Below are 22,185 nucleotides of genomic sequence, written 5' to 3'. Positions count from 1 at the left end.
TAAATATGTTTATACATAAATATGTCTTAAATACCACTAGTAATCAATAATTATAGACCAATTTCTGATCTTCCATTTCATAGTAAAGTCCTTGAAAAAATTGTTTATGAAAAACTGAACGCATCTATCTATCTATCTATCTATCCATCTATATTAGGTCAATTCAGTTCAATGTAGTTTTATAATAATGAAAATTTATACATAAATCATAAAGATCTTTTAGCTCCAGGACTGAAACCGTGTTTAATTTGATAATGTGAGACAAAAGAATGGAGAAGATAAATTTTACTTGCAAGATTTTCACAAGAGTTCACATTGCACATAAAGACACGTTACGGCATTAGAGGCACCAACTGTGTTTGTTACAGAAGAATGGCAACACTGCATAAATACATAAGACAAAATGACAATGATTTACCAACATCTGTGATGTGACTTACTGAAAACTAGCGCTATTGTTTCTGCCAACAATGGGAAATTTCCAAATGACTCCTAAATGCTACCATTGCAATAGTTTAGTGCAATGGCGCTCAGCATTTAAGTCTGTAAATTTGGAGAGCCACACATTAGTTTCAGTTTACATGATTTGATTTGGCGCACCTCCACAAATTCCATCGTTCCACATATGTGTTCTGGTCCCGTGAATTTGTTGTGCCAGTTGCATTTACAGCTTAAATGGTCATTAGTGAAACATTTCTCCAAAAATGACAGTCAGATAGGTCAGTTAACTATATTTAATGCCTACGGCAGCATGCAGAGTGCAGATAGAGAGTTCAGATCATAAATATTTAAATAAATGACTAGATTCATGCCTGTATACCTTAGGTACACAATTTACACTTCTGGTACACATATACTTGTATAATAGAACATCAATTCACTGTGCAAAATTGTAGTAATGTTGCTGTGTCTGTCTTATCCTGTTTATTTACGTTTGGACTCGAGGGCCCTAATGAGCGGGACCCACCGAGACGTGCCGTGGCCTCTTGTTTTACGCTGATTCGGGCTGGGAAACACGCTGTTTCTGAGATTGAAAGGACCGTCGTACTCATCGGCCTCAGAGGTAATCTCCATCTTCTGGATGATGAGCTTCAGGAGACCATGCTGCTTCTCTAGGATGCTTGACATCTCTTTCATCCTGCAGAGAAAATCATCAGCTCGTGCTGTTCAGAGACGGATTCATGCACCCTCAGAGTTACACAGTAGTTAAGACTTTAAAATGGTTATGCTCCTAACTTACTGATCTGGTTAATTGTGGAAAGTTCTACCGTGGGTCACCACTAGGGGCTGCTCACATATCAAAAACAATTGTCACTGCTTGGGAGCATTTACTACTAAAACTCACACCATTGGTCATTACAGTTTTATGTAAATGCGGTCCCAAATTATATCTATTATCTTTTCACTATCTCAGGATAGATTAGAGGGAACAAAAACTGACACCCATGTGATTGTGTAAAAGGGATCGCTTTCACGTGTTGGTCTAGATTCTCAATCTCCCAAATCATAACAATCTAAATTTCTCTTTTTTTCTTGTTTTTTTGGGCCATATTAGTTTTTCCTGTTTAACAAGGACAACCTATTTACCTCACTCAGATCATCTGAAAATGAATTGTGGTTTCAAATCATTCACATCATATACTTTATATATGTTTACCTGCTTGACACGTCGGTCAAGCAGGTAAACGACTCACTTGTGACAATCACGCCTATTTGATGGTCAGGTGACATCTTACCTGACTCCCGCCCTCTGGTATTCGCATACCATCTGGGACGAGCCCACAACCGACATGGTTTCAAATGGGGCTATTTTTCTAAAACTCGTGCATGTGATTGGATGAAGAATCTGTCCGTCATCTTGACTGACACGCCACTGCAGCCACTCCCAATGACTCAACCCGTGACGTAGCTCAGAGCTTATCTGACTCCCGCCCTCTGGAGCATGAATGGGCGGCCATAACGTCGCCCATTCATCCAAAGTCCCACCCAGCGATTAATGATTGGCTCTGATTATTTTTTAATCGGACGAAACACATATGACTCCCAGGCTCCTCAGATGGTTGTGTGAGGAAAGGGAACGCCCCCGCGTGTAGTTGGTGAACGCAGCCAGATGACGTGAGTCAGGTTAGGTGACATCAACAACCTCAACAAATCTCAAAGTGTGAAAGTCCCAGCAACAACTTGTAGGCCTAAAACTTCCCACCAGTCACTTAGAACTGCAGAGGTCTTTTGGATGAGAGCAGGAGCATCTTCAAGAACCAGGAAAAGAAGTATATTTGTCGTCAGTTCAAGCACTGACTGTTTGGTGTTTTACCTGGACTTCTGCTTTTTCAGCTCACTCTCCACCAAAGTGCAGCTCTGTGATTTGGACTGCACACGACTCCAGACTTCATTTTTTTCCTCCTCGCCAGAGATCATTTGTGATATAAAGTGCTGTGAAATTTAATAGTGTTATGAATAAGGAATACTTAACTGGCGTCAGTAAAAAACACAAATCAGCATGTTGTGCATTATATGTTGAGAGTACCCTGGAGCACTTGCGATTGGGGTAGATGATGATGGAGGGTTTGTCAACTCGTTTCATAAACCAGTAAGGGAGCTTGTCCTCGAGAGCCGTGTGGAGATCAATCTGAGATCAGAGTCAGACATTTCAGGTGCAATTAATCAGTTTTACTTTCCTATAGTCTCCCCTCCACTAAAAATTAACTTTTAACCTTGTTAACATGTCCATGAGAGCTATTTCATATCATAGATTCATACCCAATCTGTGACTCTACTATTCATAGACACATGACATTTTAAGGCAACAAGAGTTTTTTTCTATGGCAACAACTTCAAATTGTAAATATTTGAGGACTTCTGGAGTGAGACTTTATACTAAACTTCATATTCTTTGGCACATCTGTCACATTAATCATTATAGCAAACAGGCTGCTGCCGCTGTTGTTGGACCTGATTTGTTAACAAAATCTTTTTAGCATTTTTAGAAAAGGCTGTTGACACTTACAAGCCAGTTCCATATTTACCTGCATGGCTATTCGTTTAAGGGCAGCATTTCTTTGTACTTCAGCAATGTCTCCAACTGCCAAACCAATCTACAACACAGAGAACCAGCAGTGCAATTTAAAGATATCTATAAGAAAAGAAAAGAAAGCTACAAAATAGCAGCTTTTCTTCAAAACAGAAGCTGAAAAACCCACAAATCAAGTTATGCTTTCATTTCATTTCATATTTACCATCAGGTTCACCAGGAGGATTGGCATGAGCATAACAAAGTGCACAAAAATGAAGTATGTCAGGACACCGAAAGGAAGCTCATTTTTCAGAAAAGCATCCAGGAAGTTGCTCTGGTAGTTCAATTCTCCAACCATCATCACAAAGGTCTGCATCACTGAGAGTGGCACGCTGCTGAATTCCCTCTAGTAACAAAAACACAATGCCAGTGAATGACTGTGGGTTTGTAAAAAAAAAACGTTAGAACAGTTAAAATACAACACACAGCCACATTTTCCTAAAAGCCTGGATGCCGTGTTTAGTGTTAATAAAAACGGAATACAAGGTTTTGCAAATTAATCAAATCCTATATTGTACAAACAGAAAATATAAAAAAAAGAAAGATTTGTCCGTATTCAATTTGACGCCAGCAAAAGAATTGAAAAATGTTTGGACAGGTGCATTTCTCTTTTGTTTTATAATGCTCCAAATTTCAATGGGTGACCGGTTTGGAGCGCAGATATAATAATACTTTGTATTATTGCTCTCTTCTCATACCTGGTTTAACATCAGAGCATGGAACGCCAAGCTGAACGCCAACATCAGGTACACGAACAGTGTCACAATACGGACCAGTGTCTTCATGATCTCCCCAAACATCACGACATAGATGCCAACTCCCTCAAATCTAGGTAAACCGGGGGAATATGCAACCCGAACAACGTGAAAAAGACATTATGCTCAAATACATGCAGAGTGCTGAAGTCTGAAATGTACCTCTGGAGATAAAGAAGAAATCCAATCCAGGAGGTTAAAACTGCTGTCGCCCCTGCTTGCCAGTGCAATGAGCCCTCCACATTGAGCATGAGGGGGATGATGAACAGAAGAGAGAAGATGGCTGAAAACCAGTCGGACATGTTGGTATAATCCCTGAAGTAATTCCAGCGCTTTTGAGTGACCAGAAAAAGGCAAAACACCGGAAATAAAAACAGAGACAAACAGTAATGGAAATATTTGAGCAATTTTGTCTCCATTCTCCTAGCCTTCATAGCCAATGCAGCTTTCTCCTCGAAATCAATCACTGTACAGTGGAACTGCATATTCCTGAACATGTGACTTGACTTGAGTGTGTCTTATAATAAAAAGACTGGTACAAAGTGTGGAGGGGATATTTCGATAGTGGCTATTCAGAAATTCCGGCAAAGCTACATCGGAGGGCACCCGTTTCACACAGTTATGGTGTTCCTACTCAGACCTGGTGCCCTGTAGACTTATGGCGACGTTTGAGGTAATGATGTGAGTAAGAGCAACGTACCTGCTGTGATAACTGCACAATTTCTTTCGCTATTGAGTAGATGTTCATGATCAAGACCATCACCATGCAGAAGGACAAGAACACGTTTTGCTGTGAAATTAGGAACAATGTTAGATTTATATCATACATTACATTCTCATGGCAAGTCTTTGCACCCATGCAATATACTGTAGGCATTTAAATAATCTGATATCATATCCAAATTTAACATATCCTATGGCAAACGCTATCCTAGTAGTACCTCAGTGAAAGATATGGGCACCATGATGATGTCGTGCTCGCCTGTGTCAGTGACGTTCATAGTGGGTCTTAGAGTCACTATCAGGTGGGTTAAGGGAAACAGCCCTAACAGGTACAAAAACATGTTGATCACATGAGCTTTGCTCCCATAGGCCACCCTGTGAACAAAGAAGAGGACGTCTAGTCATGAAATTAGAAATGAAAACCCTCGCTGTAATTTTGTAAGTTTTATTCAAAATGAAAGCTGTCATCTAACTTTGGTTAACACACACCACTTCATCGCCAGATACTTTTTGCAGACGGGGTGGTTGAGGAGCTCCATTCGGTTGTACTTCACCATTGCCTGAAGAAAGTGTTAGAAAAAAAATAGTTACTCCCGTTATTAACTCCATGGGCAAAATGTGGGATGATTATCAGTTCAAGTTGAGTAAATGATGAAAGATGATATATGAAATATCGCAATATCGCAATATCATGAATAGAGGATAACTATTGAATACAGATAACACAGTGTAGATTTCATATTCATTTGTCAAATTGGTTTATAGAATAGAATAGAAAAATACTTTATTCATTCATTTGTTTGACGTTAACCTAAGTAACAAGTGTTACTGCGAATACCGATGAAAACACACCCCTCCTCCGTTACCGCAGAGATGGAGAGCCGGAAGTACCAAATGAAAGCAATTTTTTCACTAAAATCCAATGATACACTAAAGTCAGATTTACGCTTTAACAAAGCATCAAAAAGTGTCATCTGCTCTTTCATCATCAGCTTTGAAAAACCGAGGCTGGGGATTTGGGGGGGTTATGCAATTTAATCTCACTAGCCGTCACTGGGAAAGCAAAATCTCTTTCGACAAAGCCACAACTGTGATGAATACATGAGGAAAAGTGTCTTTTAAGACTGAATGGGAAAATCCTGATAGGACATGCCGGTGAAAATGTCTACAGAGGTTAATTAGCAGGTTATACGTGGCCAGCATAGAATGGGGCTGCTTATAAATCCCAGGGGAGCAGAATATTAGCACTCTTCAGAACTGAAATCATATTTGAGGTGAAAAGTTGCTTACGTTGACCGCAGCTAGTGGCTTAATGTCATTGAACTGGTTGGTTAACTTCATCGCTGAAACGGGAGCCTGGAGCCATCTGAAACTGTATTCAATCTAAACCACAAAAAGAAGAGTTTATTTTGCTCCTGGCAGATGCTTATACAATAAAGAGTAGTTTGATGTTTTGATTGTCCAGCTAGCAGAGAAATTACATGGTAGTCAGGGCAGTTGCAGTCGTCATCAGACTCCTTTACACAGCGGTCCAGCAGATGCTTTTGAAGAAAGTTACAAATCACACTGACAGTGAGATTTACGTATTTGCTCAGTGCTCAATCAGAGAACAGGTTACATAACAAAAAACTGCAGAAAGAAATGACTTATGATGGTGGTGTGCACAGATTATTATTTTTTTTTTTGGCACGAGCGCACCTTGCAGGTCTCAGGCAGATACTCAATCATGTCGAGTATGGCGCAGTGCTGGTTAGTGCCTGGAGTGAATTTTGTCAAAGCTTCATCACATCTGGAAGAGGAGAAACCCAGATCAATCTGAAAGTCACCAAAAATCTATATCCTGATTAACTTGTGGCAGTAACATACCTGTCACTGTCAATCACAGCATTGACCACATCTTTTTTCCCATTTTGCACGGCCTCATGAAGGAATGAGGTGTGATTCTTGTTTAAGATGATTTCTGCCCCCTTGACTAGCAACAGCCTGACTGCAGCCACATGTCCCGCTCTCGCAGAGATGTGGAGTGCAGTGTTCTTGTATGTCAACACAATAATAAAAGAATCAGGATTTATTACAGCTATGTATAATTCAATGCTATTGGTAACTATTAGCCTGCAGATTAATTCAACCACCCCATTCATGGAAAAGTAAGACCTGTCTAAAAATTGCCACTTGAAAAAAAAAAAAACAGAAGACTTCATGGCAAATTTTTTTGACAACATTGAACTTTTGAAGCAATAGTATTTCATACCCCATCCTCATCAGTTTTATCCAGTAATTTGAGATTGGTTGAAAGTAGGATGTCCATAGTTTGTGTGTATCCTTCAGATGCAGCATGGTGCAGGCAAGTCCAGCCTTTGTAATCACTGTAAAAAAGCAAACATATTTCTATACTGTAGGATGCACTGCAGGATTTGACCAAAAATAACAGAAAAAATATGTTTAATGATGCCCTTTGCATTTGTATGTGATGGTTGTGCTCAAACACATGTATGCATGTTATCTATATACCCAACAACAAGTTTGGGTTTACCTGTGAAAGAGAGCTCCTTTGCGCAGCAACAGCTGAACCACCTTAGTGTGCCCCCCTCTTGAAGCCAAATGGAGCGGCGTCAGGCCCCGCTCGTCGCCTTCATTTAGCAGGCGAGAATCTGTGATGGTCTCCAATAATCTGTGACATGTATTGATACGTCCATACCTTTAAGAAAAAAGAGGGATGAGTAGAGACATTGAGGGGAGCCATGGAAAAACCTCTTTTTCAGTGTTATTATCTGCTGATCTCCAAAACGCAATGCCCACACCACAGCTCCTCTAGAGATGACTGAGTATCTTCATCAGGGACACTTAAAGACTGCCTTTAGTCTTTCACATCCCTGTGTGGTAATTTGGATATGTTAGAAAAACATATCATGGGCAAAAGAAGACATCACTATCAACAGTCTCACTGTCACAGATTCAAACACTAAAATTTCATATGTAACTAAATCTAAACAGCTTGGAGGGTGGGGCTAACTTGTTATGTGCTGACATCAGCTCTTTGTACATAATAGAGTATTGACGGATGTGTCAGTCAGTCCTGACTTACATACAGAATGGGGATGCACAACAAAAGCATATCAGTCCCACCTTTAACTAGCACTGTGAAAAGCGTTATTGTCAGGTCACACGCACATCTTATCCTGCCTCAACCAGTTCTAACTTCCAACTCATCACAAACTGACTGTTGATCAGGAGCCTGCTGTGCTGGTTTTCCGTGTCTGGGATATCCCCAAAGCATCATCTTTGGATGTTTTCTAAGGTAGCAATGCATTGCGGGATATGTAGTTTGGAAAATGAGGACAATGTTGACGAATCTATGTGCAGAAAGTGCAGTAGTGGGGTGAAAAAAAAATCTGAATGAAGACCAGGCGTCAAAATATGAACAGGATTATAACACAAATCACATTCATGGGAGTCGTGTGTCTACCCTATTCTCCCCTTCAACCTTCTTAATCAGTTGTTGATAACTCTGCACTATGGAATTATATTTTTCTGCATATTCTCCATCAGTGCAGCCAGTCCACAACTTACTGCTGCAGAAAGATTACTGGCAATATGCAGCTGCACAGCAGTTCCACCTGCATGGCAAAGTTATACAAAAAATGAGTACAATGTGCATTGAAAGTAGCTCTTGAGCAAGCAGCAGTATGTTACAAGTTAAGAATGGAATGTGTTGACCGCACTGCTTTATTAGAGTGAGTCTCTACAGTTGTCTTGGTGCTCTCTTTTTGCTGTGTTCTTCACATCAGGGCATATCTCATCTGCAGGCTCCACTTCAGGCTGAGTGTGCTGTGCTTGACTCCCCATGGAGTCTTTTTTTTTCCCCATCACGAGGAAAAAAACCCCACAAATGAGTCACATGTGAGCTGAGACACAAAGTGGATTTGAGGAGAGTATGGAATAGAGGAGAAAAAAATGGGAGGAGGTGCACAAAGATTAGTCGGTCAACATGACAGCAACTCATCATATTATTGCAAATACAATCAAAACTTCCTAACAAGGTTAAATCGGAATCTGGTCCAAGAACACAATCTCCCTGTTACAGGAACTCCTCATTTACAAATAGTTTCTACTCTCCTTAAAAAGAAACACAAACATTTGGCACTGTCTTGAGTGCAGAGGAAGATTTGCAGTTCATTTGGTTTCAGACTTCATACCACTGAATACTAAATATTGGACCTTTAACATATTCAAAGATCCATATAGACTAAATACCCCATATATCACATATACTAAATAAGGCAAACTCAAATCCTCATTCCAAAACAAACCTAGTTAAACCTGAAAAGCAAAACCCACCTTGGAACCCAAAAATAGACATTTTTAGGTAGAAACCTATGTATATGGACTAAGATCATACCCTGTTCTTTTGGAGAGTCTTTTCAACCGAATGACTGTATTCATTAGAGGAAAAATTTGAACATAAAACAAAGAGCCTCCGAGCAATTCATTCAATGAAAGAAGGGAGAGGATCTGAACACCCTTGCTGGAACATCCATACACTGCTATATCTTCACATAGCAAGTTGTTGTTTGCTGCTGTATTAGGGTTTTAAATATTCCATATTCCTTAAGGCATGAATTGATTATTTCCATGGAAAAGAAGACATCAAATATGTCATTTGTTTTAACATAAAAGATGTTCTAAACTGCAGGCAAAATAAAAGCAAATGGGTTACCAATAATGACTCATGGTGCTGGAAGCTATGGGAAGTCATGTGTTGGTAGCTTTTCAAGATGATCGGAGGCACTTTGTGTCGGCATAATCATCCAAGTGGGGATAGATATTGAGGTTTCTACACAAGTTAAAGTATGATATCATAGCATGGTCTTCCTCGTGCCCTCTAGCTCTGATAGCTCTAAATGGGTGTACATGATAGAAAAATCCATAACAATAACATTGAATGATCGCTCTGTTATATTAATTTGTAATATTTTTTTCACATTTGCCTGGCAAATTGAATTCTATTCTATTGAGAACTCCTTCGGGTCACTGAATAAAAGGTGTGTCACTGTAATTAATTTTTCAAAAAGCTCTTGAGAGCAGGAATTTCTCACAGGATTACAACTGCTGGACGGTGCTGTGACATTTTAAAATCCAGTTACAGTGATCATTTTTCATTAGTCGACTGTTGTTTAATTACAAAGGTAAAACAAATCTTGGCTTTACATTGGTAGACCATAAGTCAAAGTCTTCTGAGAAAGCCATTTTTTAAATAAAATTGTGTCATCTTTGATCAATGCAAAAAGAGTAAAGTCTGATTTGGAGTATTAAACTTTCTGTGTTTTCTTCCTGTCTCTCCTCTTAAGAAATAACGAAAATAGATGTGGAAGTAATAGCAAAAGAGAGATTGGATACATTGCTGTGGAAAACTCAAAATGTTGGCAATATATAGAATAAAGAATGTAGATCCACAGCCAGCCAGTGGCCTGTGTCAAAATTACAGTGCATTTAGTCTTTAAATAAATTTGCATGGTTTATGCATCTTTGAGTGAAAGTCAGGTCAAATCAGTGTTTTTTGGATCAACGGTAGGGATGGAAACTTTTGCCCTCAGAGACCAATCAAACTCACTGAGCAGCAAAGTGCAGAGCAGACTTCTTGTCCTTGGACTTGTATGCGAGGCCAACCTGCCCCGAGAGGCCCAGCATGTTCTTCACTGAGTCATGGATCCCCAGTCGGCAGGCGTAATGGAGTGGGGTGCAGCCCTCATTATCCTCACAGTTCAGCAATGCCTTCACACTGTTTTGCTGAAGTCAGACACGACATATGATAAACATCTTGCATTCTTGCATAATATATATAAAATGCTCTGCATCTAGATAAAACATTTAAGCCTTCATACATTTAAAACCTTCAACAGAAAGGCTGTGACATTGTAAAATCTAAATTAATAACAAGGATTTGCACATCATTTATGCTTGAATGAAATTTAAACTAGCAAAAGACAACAAGTAAAATGTTGACAATGAGAAATTTGAGCTTTGTTTTTCCTTTCTTTGCCAACAGCACATTTCTAATAATTGGCAAATGGATCCATTTACCACAGTTTTACTTCTGCAGGATTGATGTGGAACATGAGATTCTAAACAGTTTGGAGCCCGATCCATCTTATCTTCCAAGTTTTAATCCTCAACCTGGACTGCAGGAAGGCCACTTGGCATTGTTTTGTTAAAATAAACACAGACAAAAGCATTGTCTGGGCAGCAGCAAACAAATATGTCGCTCAAAAACCTCTGACAATTTTCGTTAGGTTTGGGCAATCATTTCAATTGTTTAAGGGTTAGAACTCAAAACCACTTGGTATGGGGTAAAAAAAAAAAATTAAGTTGAGTTGAGTTGAGAGCCCAAAGGACCCAGTGTCTGAAGTTGAAATTTTGATGGGATAAACCATAGGACAGTTTACCTCTTTTCCCCGTCCAACTTAAACAGGCTCAAGCTCAGATATTGCCACAGTGTTTCATGTTGAAATATGCTTATTTTCTTTGCCCAATAGTTTTAACCCAAATTTGTAGATACAGTAATAAACTGTAAAATCTTTCAATGTTTTTCCATGGAGTCCACGATGATTTATAAATTCATATACATTTTCAATGCAGTGTCACCAAAAAGCCTATGCACATAAGAGTGTATGATATGCTGTCTCTGTACTCGATTAATCTGAATAAAACATACATACAGAGTCCCAACTTTGCAGGGAAAAAAGGTTGTAGTATTGTAGCATTGTAGAGACACTGTATTTGCACAGAGATACGCAGAGAGCCCAGTCACAGATTGGCATAAATACTGTCTTATTATGATACCAGTAAAACTGCTCTCACTTTAGATCAAGCCTACAATACCAAAAAAAACACTGTTTGCTTTGAAAGTGTGTTATTGTTGGGCTCCAGGCAAATTGATCAAGGACTGTACAATAATTAGATTCCATTAACTTAACGACATTTTCATCTTGGCGACACAAAGTGCATTTGCAAAGCTTCACTGCACTCATTGTAGGTACCTGCAGTATTTCCTCTGAGAGGTTTTTCAGACCTTTGGGCTGCAGAATGGCGAGGTGAAGGAAGTTACAGCCACTTGTGTCTTTCGCATTAACGTTGGCTCCTTAAAAGACACAAACATGTGCATACAGCCTGTTCAGAATATGCATTATATAACATCTTACATATATTATGAGTGCTGCTGGTAGTGATACACAACATTAAAGCTCACCTTCTGAAAGCAGCAGAGCGACAGTTTTCCATGCTCCACAGGAGGTGGCCAACAGCAAAGGAGTGTTTCCTTTACAGTCAGTGCTGTTAAGGTCTGCACCCTAGGGAGACAATAAGCGAAATATTTAAAACTGTCTTTGTCATTTTTACACACATCACCGTAGTTATTGCATGTAATCATACATATGACTATTGATTTAAGTTTGGATTTTCAAAACTTTTGGTTGTTTGGTGTCTTTGCAACAAGCATACATTCGACATATCAGAGTACCACTCTCACCCTTTATAAGACTCTGAAAGACTCATCTTATCCGAGACCAGTAACAGAAACAAACCTATATCACACTTAAATTCTTTATTTGTACTCTGACCTTTAAAAAAGACAGAAAGCTCTTATTGCCTACACCAGGGTCTCTTATTATGAATACTTCCTCAGTTGTACTGTCAGACATTTTGAATATAAAAGCATCTGCTCAGTGATTAAATGGAAACTAAAAGTTCAAATGGAAAAGTCCATGTGAGCAATTTTGTAGATTCTGCCCCTAGCCCCACCACTACACACACACACACACACACACACACACACACACACACAAAGAAAGAAAGAGAGAAAAACAGAACATTTGAATGTCAAAAGTGACTACTTTGATTCATGTGGTTACAGACTCCCTACTGATCCTGGATGCTATCACCCTAGTCAGAGCTCTGTCCTGCTGAAATGTGCTTGTGTTTTGGAAAGCATACAATCCCAAAAACCATGCAGATGTTTCCCAATGATTGAGTTTGGCAAGTTAACCCCATCCTGATATCCTTTCTTTCAGTGTTAAAATGAACAAGATTCTTGTACACTCTGGGCACAAATAAGCTGCTACTGCACAATATTTATTCTACATAAGTCACCAGCTGTGAAAATGCTGACTTTTTACCTTGACCATGCAGGTTTAATCTCATGCTTCTTCCACATTAATACATAAGTAGATATTAAGTGCACATTTGAGACCCCTTTTATCCTGTAAATGTGACCAGCTGACTCAAGAGAAAAGAATGGATAAAAATAGACAAATCATAAAAGCTAAAAATGCAAATTGAAAGATTATTCCAATGTTTTTGAATCTTGGAGTTATGGGAAGTACTCATGATTAGTCGGGGTCTTACTCACCGCAGACAGCAATTAAAGTGCCCTCAGAGAAGTTAACAGCCACACAGAACAGGGCCACAGAAAAGCTCATTTGCACCTCAAAAATGTCATTTTGATTTGGGCAGTCACTATATATCACAATTTTCACGCCATGTCACTTGTCCTGCAACTGATCAGCCGAGTCTGTCAGGAGTTGTGTCAGACATGATGGATAGCTGGATTGCTGGAGGGGGGGATTGTGACACTATACACTGATATTTAAGCATGGTTATTATGTGGGACCATCTATGTGTATTGCATGTTCATGCACACATACACACACACACACACACACTCACACTCACACTCACACACACACATTCATTAGCCCAGTAGCATGCTCACTATGCTCACTAAGCAGTTGTTGTGCTGTCCTGTGGTATAAGGTCACCTGTGTATCATATGAGATTGCTGCTGCTTGTGTTTTTGTTTTTTTGATTGTGTGTTTGTTCAAAAAAAAAAAAAAAAAAAAAAGACATGATGGATAGCTTACTCTGGGCGTTACTTTTGCAAGATGTAAAACATCGTAGGTATTTGTGCTTTTTTCTGGCTGTTCACTCATTTATACCAACACATGGTTTGTATTTTTGGAAAAGATCTGCAGTTTGCATCACTCAGAGGTTTGTTTAGATGCCACATTGTAACCCTACTTGCTCTAAGGCCGAGGCCATTCACGAATTCCCGAATCCTTCCTTCAGGATCATTTTAATGCAAACGTGACGTTATTTTGCAAAGGATCAGATTTCAACACAATACCAGCTGGTTAACTGGCAGATCTGGCACTCTCCAGCAGAAATATGTTTCTCCCATTAAGGTCTATCATTCTCTTTCTCCTTCTCCCCTTCAACAGATTTGACCATTCTGACTAACTTTTGAATCAACTTAAACAAAACTTTAACCAGGAAACAGCTATGCCAAGCAGAGGTAATTTTTGTACATTCTTCATTGTTAGCCACAGCTAATTAGCAGAGGGATGCTTACCCAGCCACTATGTATGCAATTAAAGACATGGTTGGTAATCCTGTTCAGAAACACATTTTGTAATACTGGGTGAAATGGTCCATCTATCCTGAGAGAAATCTATACAAGATGTATTTAGAAAAAGGGACGAAAATAATCAGACCTCTGTGGCAGCTGCAGGACTGAGAAAAAGCTGACCAATCCGAGATCAGCGGGACGCTGATCTCGGATTGGTCGCCTACAAAAAAACAATCAGATGCCTCTGCTTTCTGCCTACGCCCCCCTCTGCCGGCTCCCTGCTCCATGTGCGCATGCGGTTCTACCGGCTTTGGATGAAGCACTGACGGAATGGGGAGGGGGGGGTGGAGCTTAGAGGAGGGGACACTTTCGAATCTTGCTAGCTCTCTTGCTAGCTCTCTAGGATTACCTACCATAGCTTTAAGCAGAGTAACACAGACCTTCTTTGGCTGAGATAATAGTTACAAAGTGAATTAAAAGTCTGATGCAACAGTGACGCAGTTTAAGATTCACTACAGCTTTCACTTCAACATTCAATTTTTTAAGTTTGGGTTGCTTTAAATGGCAAAATGTTGCTGTTCTCTTACTCCAAACTGTGAGCAATCTGACTGTCGACAAGACACAGAATGTAATTTACCCATCCTGCTTTTTAAGCTGTGTTGAAGAGCAGATACTCACTTTGTATCATGCTGGTGGCTTCCAGAGGATGTCACCATTTTATAGTTCTAAAGCTAAACGCAGTCACCCCCCACCCCCCTCCCATTGCAGTGTTTGCTAACAGAATCAGTTTACGTTAAATAAACTTGGACCCAACCTCCCTCCTAGCAACACACTTCTGTTAAAACAGTTTTCATGCAACAGATGGCGACAGATGGTCCACAAGCACTGAGCAGCAACTTTAACATCCACCGAGGCAAATGTATTTGAAAATGGCAAATATTGAGTAATGATGGTAGTGGGGACACACGCAAAGTTCTAGGAAATGAAATCCAGTGAGCAGTGATGTAAGCAATCAGCAGCAAAGCAAAACTTGTTGAGATGTCCTCTCGGTTTTAAAGTGAGTGTTTGCAGCATGAAAATGCATGCAGAGATTAACAACACGAGCCTTGATGTTGAAGCAGAGGATGTCCTGTGCCTAACAGGTGTGCAGCGTGCCAGTGTGTATTAGTGTGTGTCTTATTTACCAAAGAAATTAAGTACTCCGCCAACTCCGCGTGGTCAAATATTGTCGCCCTGGAAAAGTAAACAGAGTTGCAATAAACCAGCAGGCATGACTCTGAGGACAGCCTTATTCATACAGTCGGATGTTGAATAAGCTTGATGTAATTCCAATTCTGCTGTGTCAGAGCATGATATAACTGCCAGATTTTCCCTTGTGGTTACATCTTTTATCTTCTGGATTGGATCGGTTCCCTTAGATGATGCACATGGATGACTATTCTCCGTAGTCTGGTGACGTTCAGCAATTTCAGAGGCAGGAGACGACGATTTCCACAATGGAATGAATGACTGAATAAACTTTCTTAAAACTTCTTTATCCGGATGACTCCAAAAACCGTGTATGGGAAGCATTGTTGTGTTGAACGTGGTGGATTAGACATCATACCAGCTATTGGTCAAATTAATGAGGGCATCGTCCAGCATTTTATTGCAGTGCTATCAAAATAAGAATTAGATGTAGAGAGGGACCTTTGTTCTTGACTCTGCTGCTGTCAGAGCCAACACAAATACATTTCAGATAAAATTCATGTCAGAGGCATATATCTAACATGTCATTATCCAACATCATTGTCTCTAATCATCAAAGGTTATTCTTTAATGATTTTTTAAATTATTTTTAATCTTGTGTGGCTCTTATTTGCTACATTGCTACAGTGGTTGTTTGATGCAGATAAATTGCTCTTTATACAGCACGAGCAAGCGAATGATTGACTTCTGTCAATTATTACAAATCTACAGAGAAGAAGTTGTTTTTCATTTCAAAATGTCGTATCTAAAACAACTTCAACAAGGAGTTGACAAAGTATTTCTTTACTGATAGGTCTCCTTGATGTGATGAGACAGATGGTTTCTTGCATGGTCTGTGATCTCAAGTGTTTTGTAAGAATTTAGCTGCCATACAATATAAACAACCCCGATTCAAATATTTTGCTGAGACATATCATTTCTTTCTCTATTAGACTTTGTCGTGGTCAAGGTGACTTGACTGAGGAGTTGGACACAAGTATCAGACGTGTCCGCTTCGTCTGGACGTGTGCAGAGGAGAAGTGATGGGTATAATGGGTAGGACGGGGGACATGAAAGCGAAAGGCGTGACAGGTAGAAGATGCAGAGATAAGTAAGAGATTAAGTCATAAGCAGAGGAAGATTTTCCAAAACATAAGAGAGGTTTCATATTTTCCAGAGAAAAACATTTAGTTTGTTATTTGCTGTCAGTTCATTTATATCAGGCTCATATTTCTATGTCCACCAAACAAAGCTACAGCAAACAGTTCTTTGCTCAGTTTTGAAAAAAGATCTTTAGATTTCCCAGTGTCACACCTATTTTGTCCAATGATTTTAGTTAATTTACCCATTAAATTTCCAACATGTCAACATTCTTTTAGTTCCATCTGGCTAATTGACAATGATATTAGGCGAAATTAGTAGGTTGCCAACAATAAATCACAATGGAGATAACCGTTACCATATTTTGGGTAGAAGGATAAGGGAAACCCACCTGTGCAGTGGGGTCTGACAAGCCCCATCAGTTAAGTTGATGACATCTTCTACTTGGTCAACAGTGGAGAGCATCAATTTGACTACCTCAGTAGCTCCCTGGGTGCAGGCCAAATGAAGCGGTGTCGACCGATCATTCTAAACCGCAAAAGTTGAGACATCACGTGTGATGAGGGATGAATAATGAATGACGAAACATCATAGGCTACTTATCCACAAACTTTGCTCAATGCATATGTAGCGTTGTAGAGAATTAGAACAGAACAGAGTGGAACATAAACATATGCGAGAATTAGTATGTGCACAAGCATATCATTTGTCCTCCCACACACATACATACTGCACACCTCCCCAGTGTAACATTAGCAGAGTATCTCCCAGACTTGTAGGCAGAATACCAGGGGCTGAAACACAAGCCTTTAATGAGATAACCAGGACTGGCAGGAGGACGCCAGTGATCACTCCACTCAGCTCCACAGAGTAAGTGGAGGTAATTTGTATCAATTTAGCCAACCGAAGCTATTACTGTACTCACTATTCCTGCTGTAGCTCTGGCCACGGGCCCAGTGCTAGACATAACGATCACTCCCAGATGGGTGTGATATAAGACTGACGGGTTCTAAAAGCACAAAGATTGAGACCTTTCGCCAGGAAAATGCTTTACATTTGTAGGCAAATAAGGGTTTTGAGAAGAAAAAAGAAAACAATGTAAATCTGACGTAGCCTGCAACAGAAAGATGAAAGATGGTTAGCAGCATTTCTAATATGTAGTTCCTAGGTGTGGATAAATTTATCAGTGTCATGCTGGATGATAAGAAAAACAGTGGTGACAACCAAATGTATGTCTGCCCTTGTGATTGACTGTTTGAATGTTTATGTAAAGTGTAGATGTAAATTTACATCTGTGTATCTGCCATCTGTTGGTGGTATGAGTACCTGTTGCTGGTCTATTTTGGCCCCAGTTGCAATGCAGAGACGGATGGTCTCAATATTCCCACCACGCACAGCCAGATGGAGAGGGCTGCTCTTGGACTTGTCTAAATAGTTGATGTGGGACACTGTAGCGTGGCCATTCTGCTCTCCTGCCAGCAGCAAAGAATTAAATAAACTGTTGCTCAATATTTATATTATACTGGATTCATATAAAGCTCACAATAAAAGTTTCTTATGAGCCTTCTCCTCTGACTCTAACATAGTTTTATTTTGTTTGTTCTTTAGGAGAAAGAATGGTTGTGGAAAAATATAAACAGTTCAAGACTGTTAATACAGTACACGCAAATACTCTCGCTTAGCAATCACAGAAACATCATAAATAGTTTGTGCTCCCACTAAACTTCCACCAACAACCCCCAAATTAACCAAGCAGACCTCCCACTGTGAATAAACACACAGTCTGTCTGTGACAGTTGTTCTGTGTATAAAGTACACAAGCAAGATTTAAGATGTCTCTCGAGGCTAAGGTGAATTCTTGTTATCTATCTTCTCAATGTGCTGCTCGGCCTTGTAAAACATTTTCATCATTGTCAACACTTTCAGTTTCTGATGATAGATCATTCCTTTTGTCATACCAGCCTTCAGAATGACTTCCATAGCCGTCTTTGCACCTGCGAAGGCAGCAGCGTGCATTGCGAAATGGCCAAGCTTGTTCTGTTGGCAGAGTTTTACTCCATGGTTTATCTTTGACCAAGAGAAGAAAGACAAACAGAGGCAGAGCTTCATCAGATGCAAAGCTGCAGAGGTCTGGCTGTCAATAAAGGGTGAGATACTGTAATTGTGTTCTGCTCAGAAGGCCAGTTATTGTTCAGGGATGGTGCAGGCACAAACTGAAATACTTGTACGTACCAGTATGCTGAGAGCCTCATAGTTATTGACAGAGCAGGCCAGTATCAGTGGGGTGTTTCCAAGATCTCCCATTTGGTTGCAGTCTGTGGCACTGTAGGACAAAAGCAGCTGCAGAATGCAACAGAGATAACATTGAGTTAAACATTGAGTTACATCCTGCTCCCATCAGGTGTCCTACCTACAGTACATTTGGTCATGACAAAAAAAATAAAAAATTTGAGCTTTCATTTCCAACGTTTCATCTATCAGGTCTTAAATTTGGTAGATATAATCTTAAATTAATAACAACACATGATATATTGCACCATGCCTTTATTTTTTTAACAAAAATGCAGGCAATATGCAGAGGCAATTTGTGAAAAATGAAGTCCACTTTTACTGCTTCCATGGGAATTAGAGGGGTAAGTAGCAGCCAGGCATAGCAAATCAAATGCACTTGGTTAACTGATCATCTGTTGGCGTTACTGCCTTGATAAAAGCATTGTATTCCTGGTCTGTGTTTTAACAAAATGTCAAGGAGAAAAGACATCAGCAATGAACTTGGATAAGCCAATCATTGCGGCCCTGCAATCTAGATAGATGTGAGAAAATTTTCAAACAATTTGGAGTCCATCATTCTACAGTTTTTAGTTTAAATAAAGATCATATGCAAGTGGAAAACATTCCCAACAGCAGCCAAACGTCCCAGGAATGGACATCCTAGCATGTTCATCCCACCGTTAGACCATGCATTTCTTATAGAAACTGCCAAAAAAAAACAAGAGCTATGTCAGACTCTACGGGAACGAGTTAGATATTAAACTTCATTAGCCTGGAAAACCAGCGCCAACTGCTGGACGGCAAAATGTTTTGCCTGCGGTTGGGTCTGGCCTCGATCCACTTGTCATTTTGAAAATACTGCCCTGAATCTGGCAGATGGCAACTAAACCAATCACAACGCAGAGATGTGTTTTGAATCAACGCGGGCGGGCCAGAGGGTTCTGGTGCGGGGTTTTGAGGGAGTGACGACAGAGCAGTGCGACGTTGGGCAGTGGAAGCGAACATAGACAAGCGAAAGCACAACAAGAAAGATGGCGGCGGCAATGGAACAGTGCTCGTTTGATTCAGCCTTGGCACACAGCCATTATAACGAACAGCCTTGCCACTCTGTATTAAGCCCCATTGTACCGGCTTTTTGGCTGCAGTTCCACCAGAATTCCACTGGGAGCGTCGGTGGAGACCAGAATGAATGGGGCCCTATGGAGCTAGATGCTACAAATGGTCAGTTTCACCTAAGTCTCCTCAAGAGCGCTCAGATTTGAATGTAGTTTCTGAGAGCTCAACATGGGTTTCAAGTAAAAAATCTACTGAACGAGTACATATATCGCTTTGATTTCTTACTGGTTGGCTTCTTGTTGTCCACAACGCGCTAGCATTGTGCTAATGACAGCTGGTCGACCCGCTATGTATGACGTCATATACACTTCAAATCCTTTTTTTAAGCAAATGAGTGGCTCTAAAAATCTAAAACTCAGCCATGGGTATTTTCTAAACACCCTTTTTCGAAAACAACATTCGAATTACTAGAGAAAAAATTATATCTTGAGATAAGGGCACGAAAGGGCGTATAGCTCCATAGGACTCCATTCATTCTGGTCTCCAAAATTGGGCGCCCCACGTGGAAAGAGGGTGGAACTGCAACCAAAATCGCCTCGTTGGAAACCGGAAATGCACCGTGAGTGGCGTATCTGTCCTATTATAGAATCTGTGCTTGGCATCAGTTTTGGAAGAGTCCCCTCCCACCAAAGCTTTCTGTCGCGCTTACTACGTCACAGTCAGTTGCGCTGATTGGTCAGAGCGTTGGCCTATAGGCACAGACGCGGTTTGAAAGACAACGGGTTGTGCTCATCAACAATGTTCCGTTGTATCCATTGATCGGTGCCAGACTAAATTAGACATCCAATCCATTTAGGCTGGTTTATCAGGCTAAAACTTCATGACAGTACAATTAGAATAATATGGTACAAGTTTGACCTTTAAGGTTTCCTTTTTAGCCTTTTCTCTTTAAGAGAGTGTGGCTTAGGTTTGAACATTTGCATCTGCATCTGCACAAAGACTTTGCAGGCTTTCTGGAACAGTTTCCTTTGGACAGATGAGACTAAAAGTGGCCATAATGCGCAGTGCCATGTTTGGTGAAAACAAAATACAGCATATCAGACAGTGCAAACACCTCACACTAACTGTCAAACACAGTGGTGGAGAGATGATGATTTGGTCTTGTTTTGCAGCCACAGGACATGGGCACCTCGCAGTCATTGACTCAACTATAAACTCCTGTATACTAAAGTATTCCAGACTCCATGTTAGGATGTTTTACTGACAACTGAAGCATGGCTGACACAGAGTCATGCAACGGGACAATGACCCAAACAACAATGATGTAAGAGTGGGCCAAAATTCCTCAAAAAGACATTGATAGCCTCATACAAAAAATTATAACTTTAAGTTATTGCTGCTAAAGCTGTCTCTACAAAATATTAGAGAATACTTAGTTTTTCACACACTGCTTCTGCATTTTGGCTTTATTTTTGTTGAATAAAACGACCACAGCCTCACAAAATACACTAGTGTCAGCTGCATAAAATAAATGTCACCCAAAATGAACAGGCGTCTCCAATGCCATTGACATGACTTAGGAGACACACGAGCAAACACATTTAATTTACAGTACACCTTTATTTTAGCTGGGTATGCTCAGCCCTCTCACCTCCACCAGTTCATTATGTCCCAGGCTTACAGCCAGGTGCAGGGGAGACAGAAGAGCCATGTTGAGGATGTTGGGGTCAGCCCCCAGGTCCAAAAGAGCCCTGCAGCTCTCCGCTTTGTTCTTCTCCACGGCCCAGTGTAGGGGCACATTGCCCTGCTCGTCACTGCTGTTCAGCTCTGTGACACAATGGGTTAACACATGCAAATACACCCACACACATGCAAATGCATCTAGATGCTGACAAACATACATCAATTAAAAGTGTCTTAAACATTAAGTTATAGGGATTCCTGAAACATGTGGCAGTGCACCTTATGTCATGATCGATGACAGAGGTGTGCTTACCCTGTGAGCCTAAGACAGTGGTGATATATTGGATGAGCGGGACGTGGCCCCCTGCGGCGGCGTGATGAAGGGGACTGGCTCCACATTCATCTTTCTCGCCCAGGACCCCTGGGATCTTCCTCACCAAGTTCTCCAGGCAAGCCAGGTCACCCTTCTCCGCCAACTACATAATGAAAATGATACGGAATATTTCAAAACAACCCTCATATACTAAACTATTACTGCTGACATTTCTTTTAATCCCTTTTACGTGCATGTTGTTTATTTATTTGTCAGTTTACACAATTTAAATCTTGTTCTTCACCTCAATAGCATTTAGGTTTGCCAAGGTTGAATCTTCATCCTCTATCACGTACGTATAACAACTGGTCTGCCTGGCCACATCCCTGCTGAAGTTCATCACTTAGTGGAAAATCTGCGAGAGACAGCATCGATATGTGTCCAGACATAACGTCACACTCATGCCCATACACACAGTAAAGCACATATCAGCACCCAGGCAATAGCTGGATACCAAAATAGAAAACAAATCCACCAAAGTTCCAATCAAGCCATAAGACTGAGTGTACAGTAAAGCCTGCTT

At 40.4% G+C, this 22,185-nt stretch overlaps 1 protein-coding gene across 1 annotated transcript; it reads right to left on the bottom strand.

Moving 5' to 3' along the window:
• Nucleotides 1-247: 247 nt before the first annotated feature.
• Nucleotides 248-22,002, bottom strand: trpa1b (transient receptor potential cation channel, subfamily A, member 1b). The gene is made up of 27 exons (XM_075452182.1): nt 21,907-22,002; nt 21,603-21,765; nt 21,258-21,433; nt 18,512-18,619; nt 18,238-18,346; nt 17,606-17,751; nt 16,671-16,807; nt 15,136-15,184; nt 11,798-11,897; nt 11,589-11,689; nt 10,163-10,338; nt 7,085-7,249; nt 6,803-6,917; nt 6,418-6,584; nt 6,250-6,340; nt 6,033-6,092; nt 5,842-5,934; nt 5,041-5,111; nt 4,770-4,926; nt 4,529-4,618; nt 3,991-4,160; nt 3,772-3,901; nt 3,237-3,419; nt 3,027-3,095; nt 2,528-2,629; nt 2,315-2,433; nt 248-1,138 (listed from the first exon to the last, which is right to left on the bottom strand). Exons 1-27 carry the CDS (start codon nt 22,000-22,002, stop codon nt 925-927), a joined length of 3,357 nt encoding a protein of 1,118 aa, XP_075308297.1. The 3' UTR covers nt 248-924.
• Nucleotides 22,003-22,185: the final 183 nt, after the last annotated feature.

The sequence above is a fragment of the Odontesthes bonariensis genome, chromosome 20 (assembly GCF_027942865.1).
Source record: "Odontesthes bonariensis isolate fOdoBon6 chromosome 20, fOdoBon6.hap1, whole genome shotgun sequence".
Taxonomy (NCBI): Eukaryota; Metazoa; Chordata; class Actinopteri; order Atheriniformes; family Atherinopsidae; genus Odontesthes; species Odontesthes bonariensis.
The sequence above is the reverse complement of the archived record's forward strand: the minus strand, read 5'-3'. Positions and strand labels throughout refer to the sequence as shown.